The sequence below is a fragment of the Humulus lupulus genome, chromosome X (genome assembly GCF_963169125.1).
Source record: "Humulus lupulus chromosome X, drHumLupu1.1, whole genome shotgun sequence".
NCBI classification, from domain to species: Eukaryota; Viridiplantae; Streptophyta; class Magnoliopsida; order Rosales; family Cannabaceae; genus Humulus; species Humulus lupulus.
In genome coordinates, this window is record NC_084802.1 from 5,565,836 (window position 1) to 5,584,220 (window position 18,385).

Genomic DNA, 18,385 nt, shown 5'->3' on the forward strand with positions numbered 1-18,385 from the left:
GTGATTCATGTAAGTGATAAAAGCCTAAAGGAGTATAGAAAGAGGCAACAAAAAAAAGATGCACCAAGAGCTGCTTATGCATTCTTTTACTAAATATATTTATGAAAAATTATATAATTCACCTTCCAAAATTTTAATAGTTATTTAGGATATTAAGCAACTCTTTAAAAAATAAAGTCCAATAAACTTAGTTTTTGATATTATAAATTATTCAAAAATAAGCACAACTTAAAAATTAAGATTTAAACACGAAAGGTACACCACATAATTCCTCTACGCACTAATGTAGTGTGTAGAGTCTTTTTAAAATGGTAATATTATTTTGTGTGGACATATCATTATTTATAAACACAACACAAGCTTTTGAGGGGTATATATAGACACTTTGTTTTCTTGGGAAAATTGAGTAATAGAACCTTATCTTAGGATATCAGATAAAATACAGAAAACCCACCAAAGAAAAAACTACCAACAATACAAAAATTCAATATAGCTGATAAAGAGAAAATCCACATTTACAGCATACTAAAAAAAAGTAATGAGAATTTAGTCATACGCCTCTTTACAAACAAACAAATACACATTTCTGCTCACTTGGTAGAAACCCAAGTACAGAAACTAAACTAAAATACAATTAATTCTATTCTTGAGGCAGAACTGAAAGACACGTAAGTACACATTAGCAGGGTAGTAAAAAATTTTGATTGAGCCTCTATCCTCGTACAAATACTATTCTATCATCACATAGATTTGCTAAAACTTTTCTAGCAATGAATTTTATTGCACCCATTCATTCTAACAATCTAGCAGGAAATCAAATATGCTTGCAGCAAAGAAAAGGGTGCTCTCACTCGGTACTACTTCAAGAGGAACCCCCTTGGTTATTGGCCAAGAAACGAACAACAACGCAGGTGATGTTATCGGCGCTACCTCTTTGGTATGCTTCCTGCATCAGCCTCTCAGCAGCTTGCTTTGGGTCTTGAATTTGTTTAATCATCGAAACAGCCTCCTGATATCGAAAGAAATGTAAATAATTGAGAGAGTTGGAAAGCTCAACAAGCCCAGTAACTTGAGCAAACCCAAAGCGAACATGGAGAAAGACGTAATTAGAAAATCATGACAAACCTCATTTGTGACAACATCCCATAATCCATCACTTGCAAGAATAAGGAACTCGAGAGAGCTATCAATCTTTTCTTCCTGCACAGAAAAAGTCGGTGTTTTACGTTATATTAGATGATAGAATATTGCAGACAGACAAGGCATTATAGAATGACTTGAGAGGTGGACCACGTAAGAACAATGCCAGTTGGTAACCACATTCAGTTTACTCAATAAAATTAGGAGGAAAAGGAAGGAAGGTGTGGGGAGTTGAAAGATTCAAAGATTAGATGTGCATATAGATAGTTGCATGTTAATAAACTGCATCAGTGATGAGAAGCCATTAAAATATATATTAACACTATTTTGCAATTTAAATCTACACAAATATGCCAACAAAATATGAAATAGAAAATGAACCTGAATTTCTGGATCAGCAACAACATATTGCTTCAACAGTCTGTCACCAAAGGCACGAGAAACAGCAAGAACACCTCCGACTCTCCAAGTTCCTGTCAATATAAAATCCATCAGTAATGCAAACAATTTGCTAGAACATAAGAAAACTGTAAGATCTATAATCTGAAACCTTACCAGCCCACATAACAAATCCTCCTGCTTCCTCAATTCTTTGCCTCTCATCAGTCTGGTCTGGTTTGTGATCTCTTGAAACAGCAATTGCTATAACACATCAAAAAGTTATAGGCAACCATGAAATAGGAGAAAAATAAAAATAATCATTTGACATGAAATTTCTAGAAGCAGAAGATTTAAGTTCATGTATGGATAAAATAAAACAACTTAGCTAACACTAAATCAATATATAATGTCAAGGTCTTACCATTGCCACCCCTGCAGATTACAGCTCTGGAATCCCCAACATTTGCAACGAGCAAACGGTCACCAACTAGGATGGCAGTAGAAGCAGTTGATCCAGCATCTCTGTTCTGATTATTTTCTGACTTCAGAAATTCAGAGTCGGTATGGTTGTACGCATCAGCTGCAGAAATACATACATAGTTCCTTTTAACACTTTTCTTTTCCCTGTTGGATGTCACATATTGAATGAGTACCATTACAGGTATGGAATAACAAACCTATGGCAGATTTTGTGTCAGAAATGAACTTTGGATGCCTGATCAAATTACTGAAAAGATTCTGCTTCACATATTCAGCTGCACGAGCACCACCATGACCTGAAACAAATATGAGAAACAGTTTTGTTTTGTTATCGTCTCTTACTTGCAATGAGTACTAAAATGGCTAACATAAGAAAAGATCTTGTTTTTGTTACGGTTTCTTACGAAATATATTATTTGCATTACTCAAGGAATAAATGACCAAATGACAAACGTGACTTACATAGTTATATACATGCATGCTTATTATTTACTCATCCAGTAGCACATAAACAATACTAACTAGAAATAATTATAACGGTTAGTGAACTACCAAAAAACTTCAGTCCACGAGGGGGTTATTACATGGACGGTCAAAACAGATGCAGAATAAAACAAACCGAAAAGTCATAATAATTTATTATCTAAAGTATGGTTAAGCCCCTGGAATAAAAACAGCCCCAATGGGTTCCTCAAGTTAAAGCTAAAATTAACGCTGTTTAAAAGAGTACAATAACACTATCCAGATACAGTCACCCATGCATAGTTACATTGATATGCGACTTGAAGGTGAGTTCAAGTTGAAAATAAATCTGCCTAGCATTTACGTTCTCCATACAACATTGTATATATCATGTGTTGAGTACAGTATAATGGATTCAGGTTTGCATTTTATTTTATAAGCGTAAAGAGAGATAGAGAGAAAGAGAGAGATACCATCAAAAACACCAAAAAGACCAACAATTTCTCCCTCCACACCATCAATTCTTGTCTCGTAGAAATCTTCCATTGAAGACCTTTTCCCAGGAGAGCTAGCATATCCATAACTGAATTTTCCATTCTGACTGTTGACATTAAACATCACACCAGTGTCACATTCATTCCCACCAGACCCATTATTAAAATAATATCAGTTCATCATTATTAGTAGTAGCAAAACTAGTGAAGACCCTTAATTTCAAAATCAAAACAACATGATCACCAGATTAAATTAACATATAAAGCCCAATTAGAAAATCGAAGTCCCAGAATATCCTTCATGTCACAGTGGAGAAATATCTTTATTATAATTTGATTTTTTCAATAAGGTATGAGGGGATCTTAATTTTGAAGCTTTAACATTAGGAGTGAGTATGGTCATCAATCAAGCTCTTTAAAACCAAAAACAAAAATAACTCATTACAAGCAGTCCAAACCAAAGTAAATACCCCACACATTAAATCAAATTTCGTGAATAGTGCATGTAAGAAAACAAATCCCAATTTGTAAATAGCCTATCTTGGGGTTACAAGACATATTTGTTATCACCCATAATTCATAACTAGCCAATACAACACCATATATCATCAACACTTCCATTGTTTTGTTTTTTTTCACATAATTTTAATTTCAATTTCAGAAAATATGACAAAAATAGATAGGAATCTCGATTCAAATGTTAAAAACAAACAAAGCTACCAATTAAAACAGGTCCAGATCTAAATAAAGAGGAGGTCTAAATAAGCAAAAGAAATTGACCTGAGGCCACCGCCGCTCACGGGTGCATCGTCAGCATGAACCTGGCTTGAAGACGATAAAACCGAATTGAGATAACCCATGTTATTGCTTGGATTCCCAGATTGCCCACCTCTTAATTCCTTGGTCAAAATCAGAAAATGAAATCCTATAGCTAAAAAAACCCCTATACAGATATATTTGAGGATAAAATGACCTATTTTGGAATAACAAAGAAGCTCAACAAACCAAGGATCATTACGTATTCATGATCGAGTCCACTCCTGTGACCTGCGTATAAAAACAAAAAAAGTAAACACGAAAACGCCAATTATAGATTCATATTTTTCTCGATCCAATTCACGGATCTTTTTCTAATTGTTTATAGCTACGTGCCAAAACGCCGAATAATCCACCCAAAATAAAAAACCAAATTAAGAGTTTTCTAGCCCATTCAATGATTTAGAGAGAGAAAACTAGCAGTATCAGTGCCTTACCTGGAGAGATGAAAATGGCCGAGAAAGATCAAGATTGAGAAGAAGAAGAAGAGAGAGGAAATGAGGCTTTTATGAGTGAGAGAGAGAGAGAGAGAAGGGAATTTCTAGAGAGAGAGAGAGAGAAAGAGGGATTCGCTTGGTTCCTTCTTCTGGGGGCTGGTTTTGTTAAGCGTCCGAACACAGAAATGAAATTTAATTTTTAAAAAAAAAGGAAAATTTAATTAAAATTGTTTGTAATAAATAAAATAAAATAAAATAATTAATTTTAGTTTGTTGAAAATTATATTATTATTCTAAATATGGGAGAGGGGAGTTGAGTCGGTCAACGAGCCGAAAAAGCCGAGTGGATCGGCTTATATGGTGCCGCCGTGGCTACACCACACACGTGTCGCACATGCACAAACAGGTGGACCTGCTCCTTCACCACACCCTATAATTCACCATTTTTAGACTTTTTTTTTTCACTTGTATTAAAATTTGTGCAAAATACTTAAATATCTGAAAAATCTAAATCTGGTAAGCAATAATTTGGTACAAACTTTTTTTTTTCATTATCGGAACAATTTTTTTTTGTTTTCGTTGAGATAAGTTGTAAATTTTATATATGATGATATATATTTGTAATTTTAAAAAAATTTAACTAATTTGAGATGTTGAAATTATAATTAATTAAATTAGTTTTTAGTTTTTTTTCCTCTCTTTTCTTTTCAAGGGCGACATTAGATTTTCGTAGTTGTTTTGCCGGTTGTATTATTTTGGTGTTACTTAATGGATACTAAATAGGCAATATAAATGGAGCGGAGTGACCCGATTATTTATTATTATTATTTTTTTTTGAAGAAATATTAAATTATAATTTTAGAATTTTTCTTAAGTCTAAATATTAATTTTTTATGCCAATTTTTATTTTTTACACTTCGTATCAATTACACTCTCAAATATTTATTTTATTTTTTTATTTTAAAATTTATAAAAATAAATACAAAAATAAAAATGAATTATATAAAACATATTTTTTAATATTTACAATTATTTCATAGAGAGATCTGGTATAAAAAATTATATGAATTTTATACTTAAAGTCTATTAAGTATTGGGGCATAGTGCAAAATGACCCTTAATGTTATGTGAAAGTAAGTAAATGTCCATGTTTTTAATTTTATAGTAAAATAGTCTAATCATCTATTTAATATCACATATTACCAAATACACTATTTAACAAATTACTATTTTATTCTAAATATTTTAATACTATGGTATATGTATATTAGTTTTGTTTAATTAGTTTTTATTTTAAAGTTATTTTGATTTTTTTTCGTTTTTTATGGATTGTTGAATGATATACCATACCACAAAATATATATACTGAGTTTAAAAATAATATAACATCAAAACTTACAAAATTATTACTCAAAAATGTATATACTATGCTAATAAAGTTATATACTACTATTAAAATGTATATACCATGATACAAAATTATATACTACCACTATGTATAATAAAATATAAATTAAATATCACAAAAAAAAAATTATATACCATACCACAAAAAACATATACACTAATTGGAAAATAATATACCAACAACCTATAAAAAACTTAAAAAATCAATATAATTTTAAAATAAAAACTAATTAAACAAAACTAATATACATATACCATTATATTAAAGTCATACAGTCCTAAATAAATAAATAAATTATAAAAAAAGACAATTTAGGTAATCAATAATGTAAAAATGTTATTTATCTACAATTTTAAAAATGAGGACATTAGTTTCTTGATGGCTTTATTTTTGGCAATTTCCTATAATTTCTCTTTAGTATTAAGGATATTATAAACCACATATAAAATGTCAATTTTAAGTGTTATGCATGTGTATAAGTAACATGAGAGAATTGGGTTAGAGTATAGAAGAAAAAAAGTTTTTGGGACGGGGTGGGGTCGCCTGCCCCGCTTGAATTAATAGTGGGGCGGGGCAGCCGTGCTCTGCCTCATCACCCGATTTTACCATGCCTAACGTTGAAGATCATGCAGCTCTTTGTGATTCTCTGACGTTCACCTTGGCAACTTTAGGCTTCAATTTCATAACCCCCAATCTCCTGCATGATTAAAAATTGGGGACAAAAGCTTGGTGGCAAGATCGGTGAGGTTTTTGAGGTGGACATTAATGCCTCATGGGAATATCTTGGTAAATATATTAGAGTTCGGGTTAATTAAGATGAATATCACAAAGTCCTTACCTAAGGCTTTGAAGGCCGATTTAATTGAGGGTCATAATGCAAATCTTATAGCAGTTCGATACGAGAGGTTGCCAAATTCATGTTACAATTGTAGCGTTCTAGGACACCCTCTATTAAAATTTGAGGGGAAAAGACCACTAGGGTTAGAATTAGGATTCCATCTTAAAATCAATTAGTGTTAAGTGGAGTAACTCTTTCCTTTATAAGGATATTGTTGTTCTTATATACTTTCCATGTGGAATTTTTTTCACATCTAATACGCCATTCACGTTTGAGCATGAAAGTATGGACATTATGAACGATATTCAAATACAACAAAACCAAATATGAATATTTGATAGAATGCTACAAGGCCGACTCAGAAAATTTGTGGGAATATAAGATATCACAAGGTTTGTTGGGAAATTTGTGGGTATATACGCCGTCCGAACCAGGTCATAGAATCCAAAATACATTAGAAAGGTCACAAACCGAGGTCAAGAGTTGAGTGCAGTGGAAGTCGAACTTAGTTCTTGATATCATATTACAATTTGATGGGAGAAGGTCACTAAGACTAAGAATGTGGGGTTCCATCTTAAAACCAATTGATATTAAGTGGAGTAACACTTTCGACATTTTTCAATCTAATACACTCTACGGGAATGCACTATCAAGAAGATTTTAAAGACGGATTACAAAAAATCAGATATTTGGATTAGAGCTCCTAATATAGTGAAAAACAATGCAAAGATCTCAGTGGCAACCAAGAGGAGACGTTCTAGTTTGGATACTCACAGTCGATGGCCGATGCTGTGTGGAAAAGGAAAGATATGGCATTGACCATAGATAGGGATCTCTTAGTGAAATGATAAAAAAGACAAGTCATCAGAGATAGGCAACAGTAGTAAAGAACCCAGCCTATGATGGTGTAAGTGAAGATTCTATTTCAATATTGGGTGAACCTATGAACTTAATTGCTCCTGGAATTAAGTATGGGGACTTTGACATATATTGTGTGCCAAAGATTGAATATAGAATTCAATCAGTTTGTTCCACGAGTGTATAGAAACAAAATAGATATGTGTGCAACAAGTTATTTGAATCATAATTTACATTAGAATGTTTAACCCAATATTACAAATTTACAAGTTAGTATCTTGTTTTATTATTTTGGTAATTTTTTTTGTATTATTAAATTTATAACAAATTATTATTGCATGCAATTGTAATATTTTTTTTAGGAAGTGATATTATTCTTTTAACTTGTAAATTATGTTGAAAAAAAAATTGTTATAAATCAACGGTAAAAGTTTAGCAATATAGTTGATAGTTTTTATTTATTTATAGTAAATTGATGCAAATTCACACTTGATTTGGGAATAACTATGCCTAAAATTCAATGAAGTTTTTATGGTAGGAATTATTTTTTGAATAAGGAAATTTCTATTTTTGATAACCTAATTATTTTATATAACAATATAAATTGTAGTTGTAAGAAACTTCTTATAAGTTTTTAAAAAATTATGAATAATTTAAATTATCAAAATCATAATTTAAACAATTTACTTCTCGCATATATAAAAATACAAACCATACACATGTCTAACAAGTTGTGTAAATCCTAATTCATATTAAAATGTTGAACCCCACATTACAAATTTACAAGTTAGTATCTAGTTCTGTTTGTGCGGTAATTTTATGTTTGGGTTTATACTTTTTTGGACTCTGTATTTTTTCCTATTACCTGTTTAGACCCTGTATTTTGTAAAATTGTTAAAATAGAACCCTAAACCCGATTTTGGTCAATGTTTTTTCAACTAAAATCACAAATAATTTACCAAACTAACAATTCAGAACAAAAATAAAATCATTCTGCTTAAAAACTGTATTGTTATATTCAATTTTTTCTTCATCAAAATTGAGTTTAGGGTTCTATTTTAACTATTTTACAATATACAGGGTCTAAAAATTGAGTTTAGGGTTCTATTTTAACTATTTTACAAAACATACGGTCTAAAAAGTAATTTGTCAAAATACAGGGTCCAAACATGTAATGGAAAAAAACACAGGGTCCAAAAATGTATAAACCATTTTATGTTTTATTAAATTTATTACAAATTATGAATGCATGAAATTGTAATATTATTCTTTAACTTGTTATGAAATTGTAATATTATAAATGATGTGTGTCGTATACCACAATAAATTTAACAATTATTTTTCTTTTCAATACTTCCAATTATTTTAGTATAATAGTAAGCACAGGTCAAACCTGCGAGGACTATCGTTCACTTTATTATTCAATAATCAGCACTAAGACTAAAAAGAGGATTTAGATTTCAAACTCAAAATTAAATAACATAAACTAGAAATCAAATAAATATTTATATTACGATATTAAAAAACAGTTAAAAATTAATCTCCACCCTCAACAAACATTCACAATCACTAATAATAAATATTATTCCAATTTCTCAATTAAACTATTAACCTCGCAGATAACACTGAAGCAGACAATTATCTCAATTTCCCTATTATAAGTAATCAAGACGAAGCGCTCAATAATTAACTCTTTTAGCCAAGCAATAAATTTATGAAGCATACAATCTATTTAACTTAGGTAAAACATTAAATCTTATGGAGACAAGTCATTCTAGGCAATAAATTAATGAAGCATATAATTCATTTAACCTAGGTTATATTTTTCATCACAATCAACAATTCGTTTGACATTACTATCAATTGCAAATTATCACATACACTTAGAATCTTAAACTATTAGGTTAGTAGTAATTCTTATATGACAATTGAACAATGTAAAACCTTAATTAGTTGACCACCTAATAAGAAATCACAAAATTCATAACATTCAATTTGAAAAATAAAAACAGTTTAATATTTAGATAAATTAAAGAAAAATACTCATTATCAACAATCAAAAATTCATGTCTTGGGTTTTTGAATTAGCCCTTAACCTAAAAAGAACATACTCCATAATAGCAATCATAATCACAAACGTAATTATAATTAAAGTTCAAGAGATTAAGGGAAGAAAAGAAACTAGATTGATAAACAATAATATTGTAGTCTTCTCTCCAGCCTTTTTTTAGTCTTTTTTTCTCAAAAAAATCGTAATAAAATTTAATCTCGAATTAACCCTAAAAATCTCTTATAGTCCCATTTAAATAACATTTAAAATATAATTAAAAATCTAAAAACAGCGTCACAAGTCGTGGCCTAAATTTCTGCGTGTCGCAGCCTAAAACAGAATACAGGCAAAACTGGTCACGCAGGCCGCGGCCTGAAGAATCTGGGCAGCGACCCAATTTCACTTTTCTACACAGCAAGCAGCGACCTGACTAGAACATGCAATCTGTAACGTCAATTCCAATTAAAGTGTCGCGGCCTGAGTTTTATGGGCCGCGACCTATCTTCAATTTCTTCAATTCTCAAACTTAGAGAGCTTGTACGCTGCCACCACTTCAACACTTTAATCTCGACAACTTGGGATGCTCCTTAAACTTCATTTTAACATCATCTCAACGAGTCTTTATCAACCTATGATTCATAAACTATAATTGCTATTAAAATGTAAGATTTATCATCATAAAATACAATGTAGAAAATATGTTGCAGACTCACGAAACTAAGTTAAAACTACTAAAAAAAAATACTATCATAGCACCATCCAAGCATAGAAAAACTTATCAAATATTAATACAAAAATGACATTATCAATAAATTAATGGGTTTATACTATTTTGGACTATATGTTTTGTCTCATTACTTGTTTGGACTTTGTATTTTAACAAATTATTTTTTGGACTCTATATTTTGTAAAATAGTTCAAATAAACCCCTAAACTCAATTTTGATTAACAAAAAATTGAATACAACAATACAGTTGTTAGACATAATTGTTGTGATTTTATTCTGAATTGTTAGTTTTGTGAATTATTTGTGATTTTAGTTGAAATTTTTTTAATCAAAATTGAATGTAAGAATCTATTTGAATAATTTTACAAAACATATGGTTCAAAATATAATTTATCAAAATACAGAGTCTAAATAAATAATTGGATAAAACGCATAGTCACAAATGATATAATCCCTAAATTAATTGTCTTTCAAAAGCTTAACGGTAAAAGTTAGCAATATATAGTTGATAGTTTTACTTATTTTTTGTAAATTTAATAATATTACTATATTTTGTTTTTGTTTCTTCATGCAAATTCACAATTGACTTGGGAATAACACTATGCCCAAAATTCAATGATGGATAACATTTATAGGGATTAATTATTTTTTTATAGATATTTATTTTTCTGATCTTTTATTAACTAATTAGTATAATTTTTTGTTTCCTTTAGATCAATTAATAAATTAAAAAAAATGAAGAAAAAAAAACGGCAGTAACTTCTATTTCTAAATTGTTTTACACTAGTTTACGAACACATATTCTATATTTTGGTAAAATACCTAGCAATAAACTCTTATGTTACTTCTATTATAGTATTTTCTGAACAAATTCGTGGATAACAAGTCTAAAGATTTTCTGATTGTTGATGATAGTGACCATACTTTATTATCTTTTAACTTTTTATAATAAGGACAAATATTTTTTCCCCGTGAATTATTATTTCCACTAACTTTTATTATTTAATTTTTTTGACAGTATAACCATTATAAATATTTTTGGGAAAATCACGGGTGCACCTTTTAAAAAAAAGGGGCACATTAGTGCACCATTTTGCAGTTTTTTGCTTGAAAAATATTTTTGACGCAATTTTTTTTTTATGGTCCTATATATTGTTTAGAGTATCCAACAAATTTTCAGAAAATTATAAATAATTTAACGTTCCAAAAAATAAGATTTAAATAGTTTATTGCACGCGTGATTGTTTTTTTTAATGAGTTTGGAAGTAACTTATTTAAACATTATTTTCAGTACTGTAAATAACTAGAATATACATTTTTTTTTTTTTAGTAAGTAAGAAATTTTCATATATCAAAACAATATTACATCAAACAACTATCCCAAAGGACAGCCAAAACAGAGAAAAGACTATACATTTAATTCTCCTAACCAAATCCTATCTTTTCCAGTAATTTTTTTACTATGTAAAAGAATATTACTTCTAGCTTTAACTTCTTTCCTAACTTGCATTATTGTACAATATAAAGCCACAACTTTATGATCCCACAGAGCTAAGTTCTGAACCTTCCAAATTTGATATACAGCTGCTATCAAAGTCATGGAATAAACTCTTTTCCTGACTTGAGAAACCCCTTTAACATTAACCAGCCACCTTAATAAACCATTTAAGGTTCTGTCACTAGTATTCCAGCCCAGCCATTCACTAAGCTTAGCCAAACAAGAGTTACTATAACAGCAACCAAAAAAGAGATGATATATATCTTCTTCCCCCTGCCCACAAATCAGACAATTAGGATCATCTACAACACCATGTTGAAATAGGCGCTTCCTAGTCTTAAGGTGATTAAGTTGAGCAAGCCAAGCAATGAAAGAATGCTTAGGAATATTATGAGCACTCCAAATTACTCGAGTCCAAGAAAGCTTCACTGAATTCTCATTCTCCTTAAGCTTCCAATACACCTTTCTAATACTATACTCAGTTTCACAGAAAGTTTGGTGGGAATATAAAGTCTTCAGCTTGTTCTTAACTGCCACTATGTTTTTCCATTGCCAACTTGCAGTAGCTGAAGCTTCATAGGTCCACCAGGAAGTTCCTTTAAGATAGACTGAGTGCACCCATTTAACCCACAGACTCTCTTTATTCTTAGCCACAGCCCAAACATATTTACCAATCGCAACTATATTCCATAAATCTACATCCCTATTACCCAGACCTCCTGTAGCTTTACTCTTACAAACATCTTCCCAAGCCACATTTCCAGCACCATCAAAATCCTTAGTTCCCTTCCACAGAAAAGCCCTACAAATGGATTTCACACTTCGTAAAAGCTGCTTAGGCAAAATGGTGATTTGAGCCCAATAATCATGCAAGGAATTCAGAACTGAATTAATAATAACTAATCTAGCAGCAAAAGACAAGTATTTCCAGCTCCATTTATTTATCCTTGCAACCATTTTATCAACAATGGAGGCACAATCAACAACCGAAATGCCCTTAGAATTAATAGGAATACCAAGATATTTAATAGGTAAACTCCCCTCCCTAAACTTAGAAACATGAAGAACTCTTTGAATCTCTTCATTCGACATACCTCTACAAATAATCTCTGTTTTGCTATTGTTGATTTGCAAACCCGAGGACTTGGAAAACAGCTCAACACCTTGAAGCATCAAATATATGGACATAAAATCTCCATGCGTGAATAAAATCACATCATCAGCAAAACACATATGAGTTAGTTGAAGATCTGAGCATCTATCATGAAATCTAAAATTCTCATGTCGAGCCACCTTTGTCAAAATTCTGTTAAGGTATTCCATACAAAGAACAAAGAGTAAAGGGGAGATCGGGTCTCCCTGCCTTAGACCACGATTAGAGCTGAAAAATCCATGAAGCATCCCATTTATCAATAGAGAGAATTTGGGAGTTTTCACACAAACCATGATTAACTTGATGAACTTACTAGGAAACCCATAAGCCTCAAGCATTTCTTCTAAAAAATCACAGTCCAAGGTGTCATAAGCCTTCCTAATATCCATCTTAATAATGCAGCTAGGCTTGCAATTTCTCCGCCCATAATGCTTCAATAAGTCCTGACAAACCAACACATTTTGACCTATGCTTCTACCTTTAATAAAACCACTTTGTTTCTCCGCCACTAAATGAGGAATAACCTCTCTCAGTCTGTTACAAAGAAGCTTAGAAGCCACCTTATACAAAGTATTACAGCAAGAGATCGGCCTAAAATCACTCACATGGTCAGGACTAGACACTTTAGGAATGAGAGTAATAATAGTCGCATTAACCTCCTTTAACAATTTACCACTCTCTAGAAAGGAAAGGATAGCTTCACTAACCTCCTCTCCAATAAGATTCCAATGCTTTTGAAAGAAAGCACTATTAAATCCATCCGGCCCCGGAGCTTTATCTTGGGGTATACTAAAAACAGCTTCGCAAACCTCATCCTTCCCAAAAGGCCTAAGTAAAGCTTGGATATTATTAGATGAAAGAACTGGCCCCTCTTTAATGATGCTAGCTTTGACCTTAAATCTGTTATTCATTTGATCTCCCAACAACTGAGTATAATAATCAATAAAGGCCTGCTGAACACCCTCCGCTGTATCCTGCCAAACCCCTGAATTGTCATGAATTGCCATAACAGAATTTTGCTTCCTTCTAGCCTTAAGACTCCTATGAAACAACTGAGTATTGGCATCACCCTGCTGAAACCATAACATTCTAGATTTCTGTTTCAAAAACTCCAAATAAATCCCTTTAATCCTTTCATGTTCATTCATAACTTTCCTTTCCTGTTCAATAAGATGAGGATTTTGAGGATCAAGATGCACTGCCTGCTAAACCTTTTCTAACTCAGAAGAGGAATTACTATACAAAGAGTTAACATCCCCCACATGACTCTTATTCATATTCTTCAAAGCTAACTTCACCCTCTTCATTTTAGTAATCACTTGGAAAATAGGAACCCCTTGAACAGAACCACTCCAAGCAGCACTGACAATATCATTATAAACTGAAAAACGCTGCCACATATTAAAATATTTAAAGGGCTTACGCCCCAAAACTACTGGAATACTCAGAGATAGAATTGAGGGAGAATGATCAAAAATACCTTCAGGTAAGAAGCAAACCGTAGCCTTCTCAAAACTCTCCATCCAAGTATTATTTCCTAACACCCTATCCAATTTTGCAACTATCCTATCAGGAGGATTATGCTTGTTACTCCAAGTATGAAAGCAACCATTAAATTGAACATCCTCCAAATCACAATCAATCATACAATCTCGAAAAGCCTCAGAGTGAAGAGACCTAACCTTAACACCAACCCTCTCTTCAACATTTATAGTAGCATTAAAATCCCCTAATAAAACCCACGGCTTCTGAGATCTCAAGCACCGTAAATCTTTCCCAAGATCAGCTCTCCTAACCTCTTCATTAAAAGCATAAACAAAGGTACAGAAAAAAGACTTCAAGCCATTCCTTGGCTCAACCCAACAGTGAATACATTGGCTAGAACAAAACTGAATGTCCACAGTAAAAACAGCAGGATCCCAAGCAACTACAATCCTACCATTATTATGCCAAGCACTATTAGATGTAAAACACAAATCCCTAAACATCCTAAGGAATAAAGCTCCCATTTTCTTAGCTTTAATCCTTGTCTCCAAGAGGCCAACCAAACTAATCTTCTTATTAGTGAGGAGCTTCTTAACTTCTAGTTGCTTATTAGTTTGATTAAGACCTCTTACATTCCAAGAAAAAAATTTATCCATCTTCCACAGGAGGTGCTCCCCCTCCTCCAGTTTTAGTCCGACTCTTCTCTTCTCTAGAGACCCCACTATCCTCTTCAAGCACCTGAAAATAATTCCTGTTTGCCTCTAATAACTTCTCTCCTGAACTTTCTTTATGCTCACCATAGTTGAAACCCATCCTTATCAATCTTAGTCTTTGCCTTCATTGTAGGATCTACTGCTACAGTTTTTGGGACCCAGGCCTGTTTACTTGGCTGTTTTCGACACTGAGTAGCTTCATGACCCAATCCTTTACAAACCGAGCAAAGACTTGGCTTCCATTCATACTGCACTATCACATCCATATGTTTGTCTTGTTCATTTAAAAAACTAATCAATTGAGGAAAATCTTGATCAATTGAAACTTCTATCATAATCCTTGCAAAATTGAACTTCTCTTTGGCCTTTGTAATCGGGTCAATCTGCAGAGGTGTTCCAATCTGTGAGACAATTTTATATAAAGATTTCTCTCCCCAGTATTTAAGATCTAAATTCGACAACTGAATCCATATAGGTACTTTCTGAAAGGTCTCCTTCCTAAAATCCTCCAGTGCACTCCAAGATTTCATAACAAGAGGTTTTTTATCAAAGAAAAGAATTCCATTATTTAAAACTTGATTCCGCTGCTCTACTGTAACAAAACGCACAATGATTATGCCATGGCCAATTATTGCCACCTTATCTATTCCCATATTCTTCCACATTCTTCTGCAAAATCCCTCAAAGAGAGGCAAAGGATGATTGATTCCCAAAACATAACATTGCCATAAAATATACATTGTCATAAAAAAAAAATTACGCTGAAAAATACTTTCCAAATCAAAAACTAGAGATGGCGTGCACCGAAGAACTACCCAATATTTTTTTATATTATTTCCATCTAAATAAACATATAAATGTAGGACTCTTATCATTAGCTATTAATTTCTCTTTTGATTTATTGACCAAACCGACTTTTATTTTCTTGAATTTATGTTAAATTTTGTGCCATATCATAGTTGCATAAATGACAAAAATTATAAATGACAAAAATCAATGATATATAGTTTGAGAAAAAGGAAAAGAAAAATTATTTTCCCAAAAGAATAATTATCAAACTCCAAATCTTAGCTTAATGTGAAGAAAGTTCAAAATTTACTAAGGTGGAAAAAATTAAGAAAAATATTTTCTACAAATTTGATAAGAGATTTTTTTAATATTTTTTTCTGTAGATATTTACTATTGTTATAATTCTTAAAAAAATTATACTACATTTAAGTTTTAATTTTTATAAAAAAAAATTCTTAATTTATTGATTCGATCCAAACATGAAAAAATTGGAATTCTTTTTATTTCATTTTTTTTTTCTTTTTTAATATCCAAAGTTCAAACAATTTAATAGGAAAAAGAAACTTACTAATTGGATTTAGAGGTCAAACATATACTCAAATCATTTTCATTATAATGTGGGGATATCTACATCAACATAAACACAAGGCAACTACAATATAAAGAAATTGAAAATTACACAAGAACTATTTAATACATTTGATTTGATTGAAAATTCTACTAGCTTTACATTACGTGTCTTAGGAAACTATCAAGAAATTAACAAATTAAAATGACTAATTAATGTTTCATTAGTCAATAATCCAAAATATGATGTGATCAAATTTCTGTCTTATGTATGTTTATTTTTTTCTTCCTTGTATTGATATGATAGTTGACTAGTTATAAATATATATATATATATTGTAAATAATATTTATATTCTAATAATTGAATGTGCTTACGTATAATCCAATAAAATTATTTGGATAATAATAATAATAATAATAATTAGAATTGGTATCCGTAGACAGTCTCTAGATACTTTGACTCTCTTAAACCAAGTTGTTAAGAAAAATATTGAATATGCAAAAAAAAAAAACTTGTAATTAATTTGATTATTTTAAATGATTTTACATAATTTTGACTCTTTCTCTTGTGCCTTTTTAATTGATTTGATTTTGATTGAATATTATTGGACTTTGTGTCATAATATTCATGTACACTTAGTGGGAATAATGTTTTTTTTTTTCTTTTTTTGGAGAATGGTGGTTTTCAAGTTCTATCTTTAAGAGACCACCTATTATTTATTTTTTTTTAAAAATTGTATCTAAATTTATAAGTAATTTACTTATTAATATAATGATAAAATATTTTATGGGATTACTATATCTTTTAATGGGGGACCTATACAGCTAATTTTTTTTTAAAAAAAATAGTAGCTTTAACTTCATCTTTATTATAATTTTTATATATTTAATTTTTAATTAGTAAACCAGCCAAATTTCTTTAATGGCCAAACACATCAACGCGTAAACCATATCCTTTATGGATTGGAATATATAATAATAATAATAGCAAGTACTATGTAGTGTTTTAAGCAAGGTTGCTTTAGTTCAATATAGCTGTGATTTGTGAACTATATATATATATATATATATGGAAATATTTGTATACATAGTTATTACAGGGTGTATTGTTGTCCTTCTTGTTACTTTGTTTGACAAGTTTTGAACTGATTTTGAGTTGATTGTTGATTTGTGTTTATGCTTTGTTTATCTTGTTTAATCGTACAAACTGATAATCCGGTTCATTGTTCATAATCCGGTTCATTGTTCATAAGCATGCTAAAAAGGGAGATTGTAAATGTTTTGTCATGATATGAACGGTTTGTTAAGATTTATTTTGTTTGTTCGATCTAAACGTGTACTGTTATTTTTTATGTTTCTCTGTTGGTTATTTCGCATAGTAACTAGATTAGTGTACATGTTATTTTATTTTTGTGTTAGTTGGATACAATGATGTCGACTTTTATCCCTATCATATATAGTATCGTTTCGTTTATGCCTTCACTATTTTGCATAACAAAGAACGAGTTTATACCTAGAAATATTCTAAAAGGTTTGAAGCTTCATTGTCTATAACCATGGAGGTTTTAGTGCTTCATTGTTTCCTTGTTCAATGGTGTCGATCGAAGCTTGAAGGGAGTTCAAACTGCTACTTGAGGAGAATTCGAGGAATTTTTAAATTGTTTGTGTTTTTAATTTCTTATAATAAATCTGATTTTTAAAGTAGATTTGTTTATGTTTAGATTAGGTCACCATATAAAAATTCATAATGTTATTTACATTGATTTATTTACTTGTGTTTTTTTAATCTAAATATTTAGTAACTAGATAAATGGATAAAGTGTAAAGTAGCTAATCAAAACTTTGAGAGATGATGGTGACACATAAGTAAATCTTAAAAAATGAAATTGTAATTAAATGTTTAAGCAATTTAGTTATTAATTTAATGATAAAATCTTTTTTATGAGTTTATTATTTATATTATGGTGTACGGCTATATCTTTTATTGTGGGACCTATAGCTAATTTTTTTAATAAAAAATTAACAAATTAGTAGCTTTAACTTCATCTTTATTTTAATTAGTGAACCAGCTAGATATCTTAAAGGGA

The 18,385-nt window shown here is 30.8% G+C and overlaps 2 protein-coding genes across 2 annotated transcripts; both read right to left on the reverse strand.

Annotated features, from left to right (window-relative positions):
• Positions 1 to 466: 466 nt before the first annotated feature.
• LOC133805425 (probable protein phosphatase 2C 59) lies at positions 467 to 4,377 on the reverse strand. Its single transcript, XM_062243608.1, has 10 exons — positions 4,211 to 4,377; positions 3,976 to 4,004; positions 3,738 to 3,848; positions 2,937 to 3,064; positions 2,199 to 2,297; positions 1,943 to 2,101; positions 1,696 to 1,782; positions 1,522 to 1,613; positions 1,126 to 1,200; positions 467 to 1,009 (listed from the first exon to the last, which is right to left on the reverse strand). The coding sequence occupies exons 2-10, from the start codon at positions 3,981 to 3,983 to the stop codon at positions 863 to 865; spliced, it is 906 nt and encodes a 301-aa protein (XP_062099592.1). The 5' UTR covers positions 3,984 to 4,004; positions 4,211 to 4,377; the 3' UTR covers positions 467 to 862.
• Positions 4,378 to 15,020: 10,643 nt separating this feature from the next.
• On the reverse strand, positions 15,021 to 15,593 carry LOC133805439 (uncharacterized). The gene has a single exon (XM_062243623.1). It carries the CDS (start codon positions 15,591 to 15,593, stop codon positions 15,021 to 15,023), a length of 573 nt encoding a protein of 190 aa, XP_062099607.1.
• Between the last annotated feature and the right edge of the window lie 2,792 nt (positions 15,594 to 18,385).

Excerpts from the sequence above, each read along its gene's own strand:
- LOC133805425 (XM_062243608.1), bottom strand. Across the intron at positions 1,783-1,942 it reads AATCTGCAGGGGTGGCAATG|CAATTGCTGTTTCAAGAGAT; the intron begins GTAAGACCTTGA and ends GATGTGTTATAG. Across the intron at positions 1,201-1,521 it reads TTGCTGATCCAGAAATTCAG|GAAGAAAAGATTGATAGCTC; the intron begins GTTCATTTTCTA and ends TTTTCTGTGCAG.
- LOC133805439 (XM_062243623.1), bottom strand. The coding sequence starts at position 15,593 with ATGGGAATAGATAAGGTGGCAATAATTGGCCATGGCATAATCATTGTG.